Genomic DNA, 18,083 nt, shown 5'->3' with positions numbered 1-18,083 from the left:
AACGCCAGCACAGGTCCATAAACCAAATAAGATTGTTTGCACAGTAATTAATTAATCCATTTCTTGATATGGTATGTAAAATCTCATTTCACTATCGATTAGCATTCTTGTTCTCGTTTAAATATTAATATTATATGTATCTAAATATGTACGTAAGTATGTATGCATTTATGTTGTTATTAATATAAACTATATTATTAGTTTCTTGTATAAAAGTCGGTAATATTTCAATTTAGAAATCAGTATCAAAGTCAAAAGTGTTCTTTAAACATCACTGAGTGTCGTTTTCTTACTCTTAATCCTTCTAATAAAATAAACACATCAAAATGAAAGTGAGTATGCCAAAATAGTTAACCAAACTAAATAGAGGCTATAATAAGAAATCATCTATTTTCAGTTTGTCATTGCTACAGTAGTATTGGCTCTTGCTCTTGGTGCACAAGCTGGTTTACACGGTGCGTGGGGTGGCTCTGGCGCAGGCTGGGGTGGCTCTGGTGCTGGCTGGGGTGGCTCTGGAGCTGGCTGGGGTGGTCACGGAGGATCCGGTGCTGGCGCGTGGGGTGGTAGTGGTGGATCTGGCGCTGGTGCGTGGGGTGGCAGCGGACATGGTGGTGTTGGTGCAGTCATTCCCGGTATTGGTTTGGCACAAGGTCCTGGCATTGTAGCCGCTGCCCCAGCTGTAGTTGCTGCTCCAGCTGTTGTAGCTGCTAAAAGTGTTGCTATAGCTGCTCCAGTTGCCGTTGCTGCTCCAGTTGCTGTAGCTGCTCCAGTTGCTGTTGCTGCTCCAGTTGCTGCTGTTGGTGTTGGTGTTGGTATTGCTAAAGGAGGTTACGTCGCCAAGACCCGTGGTGCTGTACATGTTGCTCCATTGGCTAGCCACATTAGCTCAGTTGCTTCCATCAATGTTGCTCCCGCACCAGGTACTCACTAACTTCACTAAAATGAAGGATTATTTGACGACACTCCCTATTGACAAGTGAAGACATATGTTATGGATTATCTTAAGGACTCATTTAATTGCTGCTATATCATACAACATTCTCAACGACATCCTGCCTGGTACTACTACTTCAAAAGCAATAAAAAGAATAAAAGCAAGAATGATTTTTAAAAATTGTTTTTGCAATTAACGAAAAACCTATAAGAATTTTCTTCTTTTTAAAATACAGTATTGCTCCTTCCTGAACTATTACCAACTTTTTGATTCCTACTCATTTCCTATAATCCCTTAAAAATTGTTCATATAAATGGTAATAAAAAAATATACCTAATATAAAAAAAACATAATTATTATATTTAAGCAGGATATAAGGTAAAATAAATTAAGAAGTTGTTATAATGATTCAGAATGGGCTGTGAAGATGCCATTAATAAAAATTTTTCAAGTGTGGTTTTAAAAGCATCATAAGTATTATAAAAGCCACCGCTAAAATTGAAGAAACCAATTTAAAATCTCAACAATGGCTAGCCGTTGGAAGAAAGTGACAAATCTAGTGAAAACAGAAAAGAATAAGTTTGAGAATAAGTTTGAGATTTGATGAACAGCAACAATAATTTGATAAACAGTGTTATAAACCTTCTATAACTTTTTATAGAAGGTTTTTTTATAGAGTTATATAGAGTATAATAGCAAGAGTTTGACTCCTTTTCTGCAAAGATAATATTTTGTCAATATATATAAATAAAATTAATTAAAAAGTGTTCGAGCTCATAACTTGTAAGTTACGTAGAATATTATGACAAGAGCTTTACTTCTTTTCTGCACAGAAACTATTTTGTCATATTATAAAATTCATGACGGATAGCTTAGATAGACTCAAGACTTAGTCAGACACTTTGGCATAATCTTTCTGTAAGATAAGTCTTTTTCAACTTTTGCAAATAATATAAAACATTTTTTTTATAAACTTAATTATGTTTTTATATATATATGTATATAAACCTACAACTACTATTCCAATGAAAATATGTCAGTAACTTAAATACTTTATCAACTGCAATAAAAAGCTTGAAATTGCAGTGTTCAGCTGGGACTGCAATACGGAAGTTAAAACTTTAATGAAATGCTAACTCTTTTGTTATTTCAATCCGAAAAACGATTTTTATTTGCAATATTTTTTAATAAAGAATATTTATAAAAATATCAACGCTTGCATTTCTCATTTTATTTTTTCACATTTTTTTTCCATGGACACTGCTTTCTGGCTTATGTTTCGTATTGAAAAAATATTTAACATTCTTTTTAGGTATGAGTAATATTTCCGATTTACACTAGTTACACTGTAGCGCTTTATACACTTGAGTGGGCATGAGGCGGGTTAAGTTAAATTCGTCGACACAAGTCCTTTTCTCTCTTTTTACTGTAGAGTTTTTTAACATTTTTTTATAATAGAAATATTTTGGTTTGCGGGCAAAAAAAAGTTTGCGGCTGTCAAAAAGTGTTAATAGGTAAAGTTTATTTGGTTTTGTATACAAAAAGTTCTGAAAAATAATCTTTGCAATAAGAATCTTTTTAAATTCATGCTGTTGCCAGGGATTTTTTAAAATATTTGATTTGGAGAATTGTTTAAACACTTGAGACTTGGAGCTTTATGAAGAATTTACAGATATAATAATATATAAACGTGTATTAATGCCATGTATTAATGGGTGCTTTAAAATTGTTAGGAGTTCCATGGAAATTAAAATAAAGATTGGTTGTAGTCATATCCTTGTTGATTAAAGCTTACTTAAGCACGAATAATACGATATAAGGAATTAAGATTATATATTCTATATTCTATAATGTTTTGCTTTAATGATGCAAGATATTTCACTAAGCAGAGTACTCAGTTAGTGAGTATCAACTAAAACTTTATGATATCTTTGCTTAATATCGCGATTATATACATATGACATATATAGTATAGTATAGTATAGTATATATTATCACCTTACAATACATATGGTATATATACGTGTATATATATTTAAACTAAGAGTTTGTCATAAATACTTATCTTAATATAGAGATGTTTCGAATAGTAGTAAACTAGTTAATTGAATTTTTGACTGATCATACAGCTCTTTCGACTATTGCCAAACACCCATCATCAGTGGTTTGGAATGATTTCTTGTATTTAAGTATTCGTGAATATTTTTTTGAGACTGGAAGTATCAGGAATTGAAATCGTGCCCTGCCAAATTTGAAGCTCAGAGTCTGCGCTTCTTAACTAACTGAACCAAAGCCGTACTTGACTCTTATGTTCGCAAATTTTCTGGAGTTTTATTATATTGCTGTGAAAGTTTTATTAACAAATTCGCTTGCTGTAGAATAAATGAATTAATCAAATATATTTGTATTTTTATCTTTGTTAAATTTCAATACTATTCTTTTGTAGAGATATTATTTATTGCATAACTTTATTTCTTTCTTTGTTCATAGAACCTAATCGAGAATTGTAATAAGGAGAAAACCATGCTAATGTTACTCTACAGTTCGTGTCAGCGATATTGAAAATGGTGTTTATTTTTAATTCATATTACATCCATTATGATTCTATATTAAATTAAGAAGCGCTAATTCTCATCTTCAAATTCTGGTACAAGAATTATTTCCAAGATGGTCAGGTGTATGGTCAGGCAAAAATTCAATTAATTCAAATAATTTTGTTGTTGTAATTTAGTACTGTTCGAAACCTTTCTATTAAATAAAAAAAGTCACCGCTATCATATTGACGTTATAATCAAATTTAACTTAACTTATTATCCAATAAAAACAATATTTTTGTAGTTTACTGGAATTAACATAATAAATATATTAATTCAATTAAATTAAAGATATTTAGCATCTCTATTATTTTGAAAAGATTTGTGAATTTTTTTATTACAAAGTTAAGATAATTTTGCTATGAACAATATAACCACAAGTCTGAAGGGCAAAGTTAAACGTTTATAAACAACGATTTAACAGAGGCGGGATTAATTAAAAAGTTTAAAAGCCATAAAATCACTTTACTATTAAGGGCCAATTATTAGCTTGTTAAGTAAATACTTATTATTATGAGAATGAGAAAGTAAAGTAAATAATGCCTATTGTTAATATTTTGCAGATACAAACCAAATACCGCAAAGAAAAGTTTTAATGTGGTTAGAAGTTTGTGCCAAAATAAATTTAATTTCAAAAGGTTCCAGCAAACAAAAATAGGGATTCATAAATATATAGAATGGGAAGACATAATAATTGCTTAAATAAAATCAATTATGCTTTACAAAACGGATATGCTATCGGGTCTTTTTCGTATAAATTTTTTTTCAAAACATTTTTTTATATTTTTTATTGTCATAATTTTAATAATTTATGATGAAATGCTGTTGGCCTTTATCTGTGCTAAATAGGTTGCAACCAAAAAAATAATATTATTAAATATTTTACAGTTTGATTAATATTCTTCTTACATACTAAATGAATTAGTGCAAAAAAAAGAGAGAAGAATGAAACTTTTTTATAATTTTTTTATAACACAGACAAGCGAGACAATCCAAAACAGAGCTCTTACTAATTGATAAAATTCTAAATATCTACTCAACACTTTCTACATTGTCAAACACCAATAGACAATTGTTGTCAAATTTAATAGACAATTAAATAAATAAATTATGAAGCTTAAGCAAACTTTTAATATTAACTTTATGTTATATTTTCATTATTTTCCTGACGTTTACTCAAGTGATTGCTGTCAATTTAGTGTTTTAGTGACTTCAAAAATATTCGCACTCCTGATATTTACCTTAATAGAATAACCTCATAACAAGTCAACATTTGAAACTTTGTGTATCTAATTTGACAATAATTAAATATTGATTGTTTATAATACATACAAACACAACTTAAGAAATCATTTGACAATATTCCCTTATTTATTAATTACTCCCTAGAGCTGTTGTTAAATTATTTCATATTATTGGATATAAATCAATGTAAATAGCAATAAAACTTATCAAGATTTATGTCAAATTAACACATTATAAAGTTACTATGCCACAGACATAATTTCGCTTAATTTTTCTAATATAAATGAATAGATATACATACTTATATATGCAAACTTTAATTGCTTTAACTTTACTTAATGCAAACTAAAATAAATTATATCTTTCTTGATATTTGTATACTCTAGAGATTTGTGACATTTTATTTAAATATTTTCTAGCTCTATAAGCGACTGAAGGACTACTTAACGGAGCAGAGAGTACTTTCATTTTAATTTATATAACGCACAGATTACAAGCTACAAATTTATACCACTATAGCTTTCAGATACTTTATAGTTTTTTTATAAAAATTATTTACTGCTTTACAAGTATTTTTGATGATAATAGGAAGTTCTTTACTTTCAAATATTTTGATTTCAAATTTTCAGAGGAATTGTTGTCGATGTTTGACATATTTATGGTTGTAGTTAAGTATATAGCAGTAAATACTTTTAATTTCTTTAAATTAAAACTTTTAAATTATGATAAAATTTCAGAGTATTTCCTTATAATTCTAAAATTAATAGATTTTTAGCCACAATTTTTAAAGAAGATTTTAGTTTATACAAGTTTTAATTCTCTAATTCTTCGCTCTTAAAGTTATTTACTTACCCCTTTACTTTTACTTCTGACTTTTACTTTTAAATTTTTTCTTACTTTCTGTTTGTTTTCATTTTATTAAATTAAATTATTTTAACTTCTAAATGAACTAATAAGACTAAAAGTGAACATTTAATTAATTTAAAAGTTTACTTCTGTTACAACACTCAGGATCTAGAGATGTATTCGTGGCACTTAGTGCCAACAAATTTAATCTAACTCCTTTGGCAGTTTAAGCCAAGTAGAACAAATTTTATGTTTTTTTAATTTTAAATCTGTTTTTCAACTTCCTTCACAGGTTAAACTATTTCGAAACACACTGCTGTCACTTCATATACCTATAATCGCTAGAGCTACTTAAAATTAATTAAATCAGCTTTAAATGTTATTTTTACTTTAATTTTACATACTTAAACAACTAACAGACCTAAAGCGGAAAAAAAATAGTTTTAACCCTATTACACTTTTCTCCATTAACTAACGAAATCCACAAAAATCTAATCAAAGTGTAAAACACCGTAAAGGTTAGGGAAACGAAAGAGGCAGCAACTTTTCCAGAGATTACACAATCATTACCACACAGCACACTGCTACCAACCAACCACCGACAATACCGACAACACTGTCAATGTGTCAGTATGTCAGTATGTCAGTATGTCAATTACTCCAAAGATTTTAAATTGAAAAGCAACAAATGACAAGAACAAATCCCCTAAATTTTCGAAAGGCTCGTTTTTGTTTTTGTATCTACAAAGAAGCAATTTAGATTTGGTTCGGTGAGGTAGTTTAGTGTTTACATCATCAATAACATTGATATTTTGCACCAAAAAGTCAATTTAAAAGGGGTGTACTAGTAAAAATATGGAGTATAGAATTGTATGTATATATAGGTATAAGTACATATCTGCGTTTAAACGAGTACACCGATATAAATTAATTTACACATATCCACGTAGCGCTAGTAATCAGGAATATAATTACAGACAAGGTCAATTAACTTACGAAGGTAGAGCGCATGGAAATTATGTGCAATACAAAATAAAAAATAATAATATACTATAAGGTTTGAGCTTAATAAGAATTAAATTATAAAAATTAAGAGTGTTAAATTGGGCACTTTTACTCTTCGATAGCTGGAGTAGAGTTCCACCCTTCTCGCTGACTAATTTATGTATTACTCAAAAGCTTCGCGATTATTCAATGACTGATGTAATATCTGCTAACGGCAACTGATTATTCTGAGATTAGATAGTGCTAAGTAAGTTAGTCTGTCAGTTTTCATGAATAGTTTTATGACTCTGTCCCTTATATATTTTTTGACCGGATTTATTCTAAGGTCTCTTAACATATCATTCGTGGTTTAGATTTCAAGCTAACATACCTAATTCTAATTACGATTTGGATTTAGTAGTAATACACTTTGAATAGTAATAATCATTAATATTTTCAAAAACTGGATATCAGATACTAGGAAAGATTAAAATGAAATCAAAACAGAAGGTAATAATAGAATAAAATAAAAATATTTTGCAGAAGGGGCTTAAGGATGCATGAAATTCGTCATGGTCATCATATATTATATACAAATGATTATATATCAACGCGAATATATTGAATTAGTGGCATAATTTACTTAACTGTGCTGCGTTCTTCTATATTTCTACAAAGAACAGTCTAGGTGAAGACAGGTTGTTTTACTACTTGGTACTTGTATTAACGACTGATGAAATATTTGCTATACTGTATATAAAACAACACTTATAGTTTAACTTTAAATAACAAAAAATAAGTTTGCTGAATTTTTTATCTATGAAAAATATTAAAAATTTGGTAAGCAAATATAATTTAAAAAAATGAGTTCCGACTTTGATACTGATTTTGGTCTATAACAGTTCAACTTCGCACCTTTGACTTGTACCTTTGCTGCGGCTTTCAACCTACAGAAGTTGAAGTCTGTAAAATGCACAATTGAAAATGAATAGCAAATATAATTTATAAAGATAGCAATTCTGTATTAGAATCTACAAAGCAATAACTCATAAGTGCTGTAGGAATTAGTAAGGCTTAAATCGAAATTAGTCTTATAAGAATGAAAGAAAATTTAGAATGAAACAGCATGGATGTATTATGTATTATAAATGTATTATAAAAATTCTATACTATCAAAGAAATTCATGAAATTTGTTATCACCAAAGAATTATATTAAATTATTATATATTTATTTAAAATTTTAGCAAAATATTATATAGAACCATATTACCATAGACAATTGAAATTGGACATTTTTGCTCTAATATAAGTAAATTTAAAGCTTAACTGAGAGTTGATCCTTGATTTAGTAAGCTTAGATATGTCTCTCTCAACATATTCAAGTCAAAATAGTACTAATCATCTCCAATAATATCCAAGGATGTTAAATCAAACCTTTTTGTTCAAATTTTATTAATTGAACCAATCTCTGTCCAGTTAGTTTATCTTAAAGTGGCCGAGGCATATTGCTTATCATTTAGTAAACAGCAAATACTTTTCGCTTTCATTTGGATGTCATAGAACTACTGTAAACGAAGGAAATTCAGATGAAAGATACTAAATGCAAAAATAACATAAATTGTACTTACCACAGAGTTTTGATATGCGGAAATCCTTTTTAATCCAAGGTTCACTCTCAACAGTAATGTCCTTGTTTTAATTTGTGTACTTTGTTGTGATTGTAAATATTTGTAATCCATTGCTAAACTGATACGGATTAGATGGAAGGACAAAATAAAACAAAAAATAAACAGAAGCAAAAGAGCAAATTGAAAGTGAAGGATATGTAAACAATGTTCATTCAACAGGTGAAAAGGACAATGAAAATTGTGCCTAATGACCCATCTGTGTTTATTTGCATTTAAATATTTATATAAAAGTTTGGAATATTTATGCATATAGTCTAAAGCATAATTAAATTAAAGTAATTTTAAACTTATTTTTATATTTAAATAATGTGTTTGTATTATGCGTAATTGGGTTTATAAATAAATATAATTATAATTCGAATTAATCAAAATAAAATTCGCTGATTTGAATAGAGATGAAATAGATATTAAAAAAAAAAATTAAATAGTAGTAGATTAGTTGGTGTGTTGATGCATTACTTAATAATAATCCAAATAAATAAATAAAATTAATGTTTAAGAAGAAGGATTTATATATAAGAAAAATTATAAGATGTGAACAGTTGCTTACAAGTGGAATTGTTACTAAAGATAAATTTCACAACATGAAATCCACATATTTTTAATAGGAGATTATAGCTTATTTTTATTAAAAAAAAATTTTCAAAAAATTTTATTTATAAAATATAAATTTTATTTATTATAAATTTTTTTTTATTAAATAATAAATATTTTATTATATAGCATAGCTTTGTTTTATAGCAGAATTCTTGAAAAGGAAAAATAAACATTTATTAAGTTAATATATATTGAACAGATGTTATATTGTACAAATTTCTACTTAGATAAAAATATAAAATTTATATCATTTAAAGTTATTTTTAATTATCTACAATATAATATGAGTCAGAATTTTTTTATTAACTATTAACTATTAAATATTGTCTTTTAAAGACAATGCGGATTTTAAATATTTAGTTCGATATAAAAAAGTTTTTAACTTTTGAAAATATCACAACTTTAAAATATTTAGTATTAGTATAATTATAAGTAATATTTAACATTTTCACTAACTTTTCTTGTGCAAACAAAAAGTATGTTTATATGAAATAACATAATAAATATTATTGTTTTATTATACGTTATATATTTCAAAATATATATATTCTCAATAATTAAAAACCCGACTATATATGGAATTTTTTGTCACTTTGTTCCCAATGTGTTTCTTTATAAATTTAAAAGAAAAGCTGAACTATTAATGTGTTTTTCAAAAGTATATTTAGTATCTTTTAGTATTCATTTCTAATTTTAAAAAATTTAGATATAGATTAGATTTAGATTACAACAAAAATTTTATATTCTGAATTTAGTGTTATATATAATTCTCAAACATTTAATGTTAAGCAGTAAAAAATTTTTTATCACATTACTATCTTCTACAAATCTTCGGCACTCAGCTTTCCGTAACTCCATTATATAATTACTATCACAACATACTGAGAGTGACTGGTAAGACCATCTAACAAAATATTTCTTTGCAGTATTTGAACTATGTTTGCGTTGCATGTGCTGAACCAAAATGTTCCAGTTGGTGTTGCTTGTTGTAGTTCGAGAGAACTTGTTGATTACTTCCTAAAGTACGTAGATTTAGTGAGTAAATATAGAAATTTGATTGTTGGACTGTGCATGCTATAAAAGAATATGGTCTGGTATTAAAATTACAATAAAAGATAAGAACTCTAATACACTATCTAAAAATAATAAAAGATACTGCTTGTTTGTTTAGTTTGGAAAATTTAAATTTAAAAGTAAAATTAGTAATATGTGTAAAAGTCAGTTATATAGATACATTTATATAAAGAAAAAAACGAGCTGTAATTTATGTACGTTCTATGTAACCATACGCATGTGATGCAGAATAATATAAATTAATAATATGAATAATACATAATCTTAAACATTTTCAAATATAATATGTATACATTTGTAACTAAAGTTTGCAAAATTTAAAATCTTTTTTTTATCAGAAAAAATAATTATTAGATTTGAGAATTTATTTTGATTAACTCTATTTATTATTATAGAAGAGTACATAAGCTTTTGATTACCTAAATTTACTATTATGGAAGAGTACATAAGTTTTAATAAAGTAAATTCGAAAATTCTGTATTATATATATTGGAGTATATGGAATTGTTGATAAAAGATACCTTGACACTTTAATAGAATTTAGCAACTTAACTTTCTTTTATGGTGCTTTCAATTGGGAAATCTTCACTCTCTATCGATTTCTTTAATTTTCTTGCTCAATGGAACACTCTATCGTTAGAAGTCATTCATATTTTTCATAAATACATATATTGAATCAAATCACATATTATTTGTCAAGTCATATAATACAGCTGTTAATTTCAGAGTAATCTAACTACTCTGGGAAAATATATAGAGTATTATAAATCTATAGTTATAAATCTATCACTAAAATTAAATCTTGATTAAAAAAGTTGCCCCAGATTTACCACTCGTAAACGGCATAAGTCTCATTTTACAAAAATATGTAACTAATCATTTATTTGTAACTTATGTTAGGTGAAAATAAATTATTTTACATAGATTAGTTTCAAGAACAATAAAATAATATACAAAAATATCTGCTGGAACTCTTATATTATGTGCTTTCTAGATAACGAATAATAAAAAAATTTGAATATTCCGTGCAGCATAGAATGAATACATTTATTATTCTACAATAGACTACTATTTTGTTTGAATATTTGTGAAAAATATTTTTTTTCCCTTCGAAAAAAAACTTTGAGCAAAATATTAAATATCTTCCATACAGAATTTTCATTGAAAATACTACCTCATCTACACACAAGGCTATAAGGAGTGTGCATTTATAAAAATACGTAAGCACATAGAATATATTTTATAGAGAATTTATTTCATAGAGTTTATTCATGTATACCTTTTATTATAATTTTTAGAATGTAACGAAAACACAAAATTGAAATAATTTTTAAAATAATTTTAATTTATTATTCATAAAGATGTCTAACTAAAAATTATTGCATATCAATTTAGTTTTTCTTCACGGTTGCGCTACTATAAAGAGTTTTCACAAACTTATTCATTTATTATTGTGTATCTAAAACTTTTTACCTTGTTTTAGATTTTTGATCAATATGTTCTGTACAGCATAATATTTAGTTCAAACATAATAATTTTAAATTCATGATAAGTCATTCAATATTGCAATTCTACTGCAATCCTTATTTGTGAACTTTCTTCTGTTTCATGAACACAGAAAGTCTCCAAGACAAAACAATCTTTTCAACATTTGCAATTCGTAACTTTGCAAATTAATTTAATATTTATAAAATTTATTGAAATGAAATAAAATACATTTTGTATATGAATTTGCTTTCTGTATAATTGGTTATGAATTAAATAATCCAATTACACATATAAACGATTGTTTTCGAAATCAGAGATGTCAGACAATCCAGACGTTTTCTTTATTAGAAGAAGAGTTAATGAAGGGGATAATAATTAGAATTATACAAATATTTATTTATTAAGAATCTCAATCTATGGCACTTAATTCATCTAGACATTTAGTGAAACTAATAAATTTAAAAATCTTCCAATAAAGTTTTTAAATTTTTGGTGCTAACCTTACAGAGTACAAAATATGCAAGATATTCCTGCTCAATATATACAGATAACTAGACGAATACATACTGAAGAAAGCGAACTAAGAAGGATGGTATAGTAATTTAATTAACTGTAAAATTGCCAGTAAAATGTTATATAGTCAATAGAAATACACCAAATCTATGTTATCGTGCCATCGAAGAAACCAACACAAGTTAATATTTTAACAAGACGTCTTGTTGAGGAAACTAAACATCATCAGCACTGTCGATTTTAGGTAATATAAAAAACCCAGAGTAAAGAAAGTTCTGAAGAATGTATTCTGTTTTTATCCGGCTTTCTTAAGAAGTCTAACAAGATTCTTTAGTGTTTAAAACTTCATCTTTAATGCTGAAGTCAAATATCTTGTTAAATTTGTAAGTGGTACGGAACTTTTATAGAATGTTTTTTGTCACTTACTGTCCTTAAAGGCAGTTATTTGACTACAATATGGATCTAACGTATTTTTGCATGACCTTGGCTAGCTAACACTGCCTAATTACCAATTAAGTTAGAAATTGTAAATTATTTCAATTACAAAATATGTGATAAGCTAATTTATACTAAAAAGATATACTTAACATTATAGAATAGACTGATTCCTTTATTGTTACTTCTTAATTTTTTAAAAATAAATTAAATTACTCTTAAGTATAATTAAAAGAAATTAATTACTTACTTATGTATTTTTAACAACATTACTAGTATTGTAGTAGCAGAAGGAAAATTGTAAATATAATTTACTATAGTAATTATGACCGATATTGACAATAATCTTATTACCAGATAAGTATCTAGATGTCTCTATGCATGAATAAAATGCATTATAATTAATGCACGCCTGTTATTAAACTCATCTTATTGCGATTGATGATTGTTATGAAGTAAGTCTTCTCACGTCGCAGTGCTTAAGGTAGCTCTAATATGATTATATATATTAAAATAAATAACTACCGAAATGTTTACTATCAGCATTCAAATGAGAAAAAAGAGTAGGAAGAATTAAATTAACAACTAACAGCACAAACATATAATAATACAGAGAAGTTGAATATAAAAATATAAGAAAAAATTGCCAGTTAATAGCACTTAAAAATGAAACAAAAAAATATACAAAATGTAGTTACAAAAATGTCTATAAAAAATTTCCAATATTTAAAATTGTTATACTATATACAAATACTTTGCACAGAATTAAATTTGAGTTTTACTTGAGAGAAGCTAATAAAAAGTGATAAAAGTGTGGGTACACAAAACTGTTCTATGTGGATTAGTCAAAAAAAAATTTAAATTTCCACGTAAATGGTAAATAGTTTTCTCAGTACATAAACTGCACGTTGCACAGCATTTACTGCCATTTCAGATACGTAGTACAAAGATTCATTACTTTTATTTCTTCTGCAAATATTTATTGATAACGGTGATAAGATTGTGTACTAAAAAATTGTTTACTCATAAGTTGTTTACTAAAAAGTTGTTTACTAAAAACTACAAGAAAGGATTCAGGGATTCAGATGCTATTTGAAAAGCATAGTCGAAGCCATCCCTTAAAGAGATTGTAATAAGACTAACTTTTTTATTCAATATATTTTCTTATGTAGTAAAAATTATTCTTTTTTTTATTTTGGATTTAATATTTAACAATTTAATTTCCTACTTCGGCAATTCTGCTGTTTATAATAGACTGAATAGATAGAGTTATGAAACAAAACTGCAGATTTATTCAAGATATTACATACTCATTGTACGCAAATTGAAACTAGTTTCTAATCGCATAAGGAAAACATATACTAAATCATATAAGATGTACTAAATATATATGTGAGCAGCATAATTGTCCAAGTAGAAAATCTTCAATATGGTAGGGAATACTATCTGGAATAATGCTTGAATAACACATTACTTCGCGAGTAATTGTTAGTAAAGCATTCCATGCAATATGGTTATAAGGTCTAATGCAAAGCAAAGTCAGAAGTACAACGCGAATTTAATCAAGTTTTTATTTCAATATATTATTTGGACCCTTATTTATCATTAGATTGTAAAGAAACGTTAACATTTATATATATTTTACCATACATTTTCAAAATACTGAATCATTCCGAAATACTTTTCAGTAAGTTGTCGGAACATAATAGATAACACCCCATTTAGAAATTTACAAATGTTGATTTTAAATGCGATGAGTGTTTGGGCTTTGCTCACACAAATCGTATGATTTTGGTAACTAAATCACATCATCAAAATAGATCCTGTTCTATAGCTTGTCTTTAATTCAAGTGAAAATCATATGGTTATAGTGATTGGAATTGACGCTTTATATGACATTCTCATCTTTTTAAAAGAGTACGGAATTATCAGACCGCATACCATATGCTAGTGACTTTTTGTAGATGCAGTGATCTTTCGGGAGCTAGTTTGATTGCACCAGATATGTCAATTATGATATATTCCTCAGTTGAAAAATGAGTCTCTTCGCCAAAGTAAACTTTTACCATCACTGATAGAATTTTAGCGGCTGCCATATGATGCAACTTTAAATGATAAATCATAAATTATAGACATAATCACTAAAACAGTGCTACCCATTTAAATCACAACATGGATAGTCTTTTGTATGTATTTCACCGAATTATATTTAAAAGTGTCTTCATTCTGCAATTGCATCAATTATTGACCTAATTATAAATTAAAATTTATTAGAGATTAAGTTCGATAGTTTTAATTAGGAATTAAACATGTGTTAATAAATTTGATGTGGCTTTATAAGAAATATCAAAAACAGAATTATAAAATTGTTTAATTCATTTACGTATTTATTTTTCTTATTGCTATGTACAGCGTAAATATATTAAATAAATACTTAATATTGTTATTAAATTTGCTTTCTCAAGCAAACTTTTATGGCAGCCAATATCAATACAATTAGAAGCGCTGATGGTGCAATTTTCTAACAATGATTGATAATATTTTACCTTATTTTTTCTCGTAATAATAAGGATATAATATAATACGCACGGGCAGATATAAATAATACGACTTTAAGGCAATCATTCAATATTTCAATTGCCTTTAGCCACTGAAATCGCCTCGTTTTTGAAAAGTCGCAGTACCTTTGTTTATTTATCTGCGTCATATCAAGTCAAAGTTGCTTTAACTTACTTCAATATTAATGGTAAATGGTGAGATGGTTTGATGAATCTTAATTGAAAATAATAAAAACAGTTATCACTTTTTCACAGGCAGATGGAAAAGGGAGCTGAAACTTATGATGGTAAAATTATTCAAAAAAGTGCCGACTAACCTAAAGTGCTTTAAAACTTAAATTAAATTTTTGATTCATATTAAATTATTTTTAAATGGTCGTTTTGATGAAAAAAATTAAAATCTTAATTTATTTTAATTATGTATTTAATTTAATTTAATTTTTAAATTTATTTGAACTAATTTAGCTGACTTTAAAGCTAAATTGTCATTAAAATCACATTGATATCGATATCACATTCACATATGGTGCAATTAACGGACTTATGGAAGTTTTTAAATGTAAACAGAGAAGACAAATTAAACCGCCTTTCCACAAAAGACAGAAAGCTTTTAGGAACTTCTTACATTACGGAAGGTAGTGTATGGCAGATGAAACTATAAGAGAATCATTTATTACTCGATTGCCTGTGCCAATCATTTTTCATTCATTCTGAGTAATACTTTCGGCCAAGTCCTTAAAATGTTTAATTACGACAAATATCATTTATTTATTTAATAAATATTTTTGTGTATATTATTAAGCAAACTAAGAGGGTATAAAAATAAAAATGCTTAAACAAGCCATGCATTTAATATTAAAAAAGTCGCGATTTCCACTTTCCATATCCCAAAGTATAATAAGGTAATAAGTGGTTTATCATATAAAAAATTAAAACTTTAATTTATTTATATAACACTCAAAATACAATATGTAAATGTCACATTTTTAATTGTCCGAGACTACTCTCAGTATCGTAAGAGGTTAATTCATTTAACATAAATTTACAAATAGTTCATTATTTATAACCAAATTAATTTAAGGACTTAAGCACGTCTATACATTTTTAATTCAGGTTCAACTATATACTTTAGTGCTATATTACTGGTATATCTGATGTCCTCAAATTTAAAATCAGTTTCAAATTCATAGTTTCGTACAAGTCCACATAATAAAATTTTCATTGAAAAAATGGCATATCGTGATCCTGAAATCCAAAAATTATAACCAAACAACAAACATTTGATAGAGATTTGTCTCGTCTTACCAATACAGCCTCGAACACCTTTAGAGAACGGAATATAAGCATTTCTTTGCATTTCTCCAAAATGTTCAACTGAAAAATGTTCTGGATCAAATTTATCCGCATTTGGACCCCAAATATCAGTCCGTCGATGAAGATGATATATTGAAATTAATATTTGAACATCTTTGGGAAAAACATGTTCGCCAATTTGTGTATCTTCAACAACTTGACGTCCTATTATGGGAACAGAAGGGGCTATTCGAAGAGTTTCATTAATAACACGATTTAAGTATGGCAACTGAGTTAATTGATGGCAATCAACATAAAAATCTTTCTCTGGAAATACATCCAAAATTTCTTCAAACAGGCGTTGTTGCACATCTGGATGCATGGCCAACATAACAAGAGTAGAGAAAATTGCATTTGCCGTAGTTTCAAACGCCTAAAATAATTAATAATAATAATAATAAATACTATATATAATTATATGTGCAAAATACATTAACTCACTGCTGCCACTATATTATTTGATTCACTTATTATATCATTCCACGTAAATTGTTCATTTTCATATAATTTTATCGCTTGATCAATAAATATTTTTGGTTCTTTCCGTATTGAAGGAATTGGGTATTTCAGTATATCCATATTGTTAGGATTAATTTCTTCAGTATTTATATTATTGTTGTTTGAATTGTTGTTGGTATTGGTACTAATCTTATTTCGAATTAACTAACAAATTTTATTAATAGTTTTTACAAATTCCATGTAAAAGAACAGAATACTGACCTCATAAACGAACTGGTATAATTCCTCTTTCGTTCTTCTGAATTTTATATAGTAATTTATTATTGAATCAAGTTTTACAAATGAAAGCAACGTTTGTATCATTGTAAGTTTCATCACACTATTCACATTAATAAAGTTCGATTATATATAAAATAGTTGGGTATTGAAATAATTACTTGAGAAACTTACAAAGAAACTTTAACTGCCCAATTATTCGACATCCCGTCACCTTTATGCATCACCTTACCCATCGTCGTTTCTGATAATAAAGTATTAATCTTACAGTCAGTGTTGCAATGTCACTAGTAATACGTTTTTACCTATAGCTATTTCTAGAGTCAAGGTCTGTAACATATTTAATATTTTGTGATTTTTGTTATCCACTAGCGCGCTAAATTTACCTATTAGATTATTTTTAGATTTATTAAATATTGGAAAAAGACTAACCAATACTTTATTTGAAAATGATGGATTTATCATCTTACGGTTATGGACCCATTCAGTTGCTTTTAAGAAATTTAGAGGTTTTAATTTTACTCAATTATTTATTTATTGATTTTATTTAATTTCCTTACCTTTACTTGAAATAAGTCCACCTTTAAATGCATTCCGCATGGAATAATAGAAAACCTCTGCTTTGTTAATTAAGTCTTGAGATCGTAGAACGTTTGATATGATATCTGGATCTGCTGTCAGTATGATCGGATAGAATCCCATCCACAATAGCACTGTATATTGCTTACAATCTTTAAAAATATTTCCAAAACCGCGTAACATATCTTAAATACAATAAATTATTTCTATTATATATACGTATTTAAATTATTCCCAACAGAAATTAATTAATTGGTTTTAACGCACAATTTAAATGCCGCATTTTGTGTAGCGAGCCAATTATTGGAAAACCGACTAATACTGGAATATTTAAAATTGACTTATAAAGATTCCTTCGCGTCCATAACCAATGTATGAATAAAATAACTGGCAGAAATATAAACACGAATTTAAAAACTTTGTATGTTTCTAGTGTTTCCATTTATTTACTGTGAATAC

At 27.2% G+C, this 18,083-nt stretch overlaps 2 protein-coding genes and 1 long non-coding RNA gene across 4 annotated transcripts; 1 reads left to right on the top strand and 2 right to left on the bottom strand.

The window, feature by feature from the left end:
- The first annotated feature begins 221 nt into the window (after positions 1-221).
- On the top strand, positions 222-1,137 carry LOC119671024 (adult cuticle protein 1-like). The gene is made up of 2 exons (XM_038081509.1): positions 222-332; positions 398-1,137. Exons 1-2 carry the CDS (start codon positions 327-329, stop codon positions 929-931), a joined length of 540 nt encoding a protein of 179 aa, XP_037937437.1. The 5' UTR covers positions 222-326; the 3' UTR covers positions 932-1,137.
- Positions 1,138-7,826: 6,689 nt separating this feature from the next.
- On the bottom strand, positions 7,827-9,774 carry LOC119673081. Its single transcript, XR_005252003.1, has 3 exons — positions 9,705-9,774; positions 8,233-8,350; positions 7,827-8,169 (listed from the first exon to the last, which is right to left on the bottom strand). It is a non-coding gene; the product is annotated as an uncharacterized LOC119673081 (long non-coding RNA).
- Positions 9,775-15,957: 6,183 nt separating this feature from the next.
- LOC119673068 (probable cytochrome P450 313a4) lies at positions 15,958-18,083 on the bottom strand. Of its 2 annotated transcripts, none has more exons than XM_038084295.1 (8): positions 17,864-18,083; positions 17,606-17,809; positions 17,351-17,536; positions 17,220-17,289; positions 17,031-17,148; positions 16,752-16,973; positions 16,263-16,683; positions 15,958-16,202 (listed from the first exon to the last, which is right to left on the bottom strand). In XM_038084295.1, the coding sequence occupies exons 2-8, from the start codon at positions 17,805-17,807 to the stop codon at positions 16,042-16,044; spliced, it is 1,380 nt and encodes a 459-aa protein (XP_037940223.1). In that variant the 5' UTR covers positions 17,808-17,809; positions 17,864-18,083; the 3' UTR covers positions 15,958-16,041. The 2 variants fall into 2 exon arrangements, with proteins under 2 accessions (XP_037940223.1, XP_037940216.1); XM_038084288.1 differs by having other exon boundaries at positions 17,892-18,083.

Source organism: Teleopsis dalmanni, chromosome 1, assembly GCF_002237135.1.
Source record: "Teleopsis dalmanni isolate 2A chromosome 1, ASM223713v2, whole genome shotgun sequence".
NCBI lineage: Eukaryota > Metazoa > Arthropoda > Insecta > Diptera > Diopsidae > Teleopsis > Teleopsis dalmanni.
This window is presented reverse-complemented; position numbering and strand designations above follow the sequence as displayed.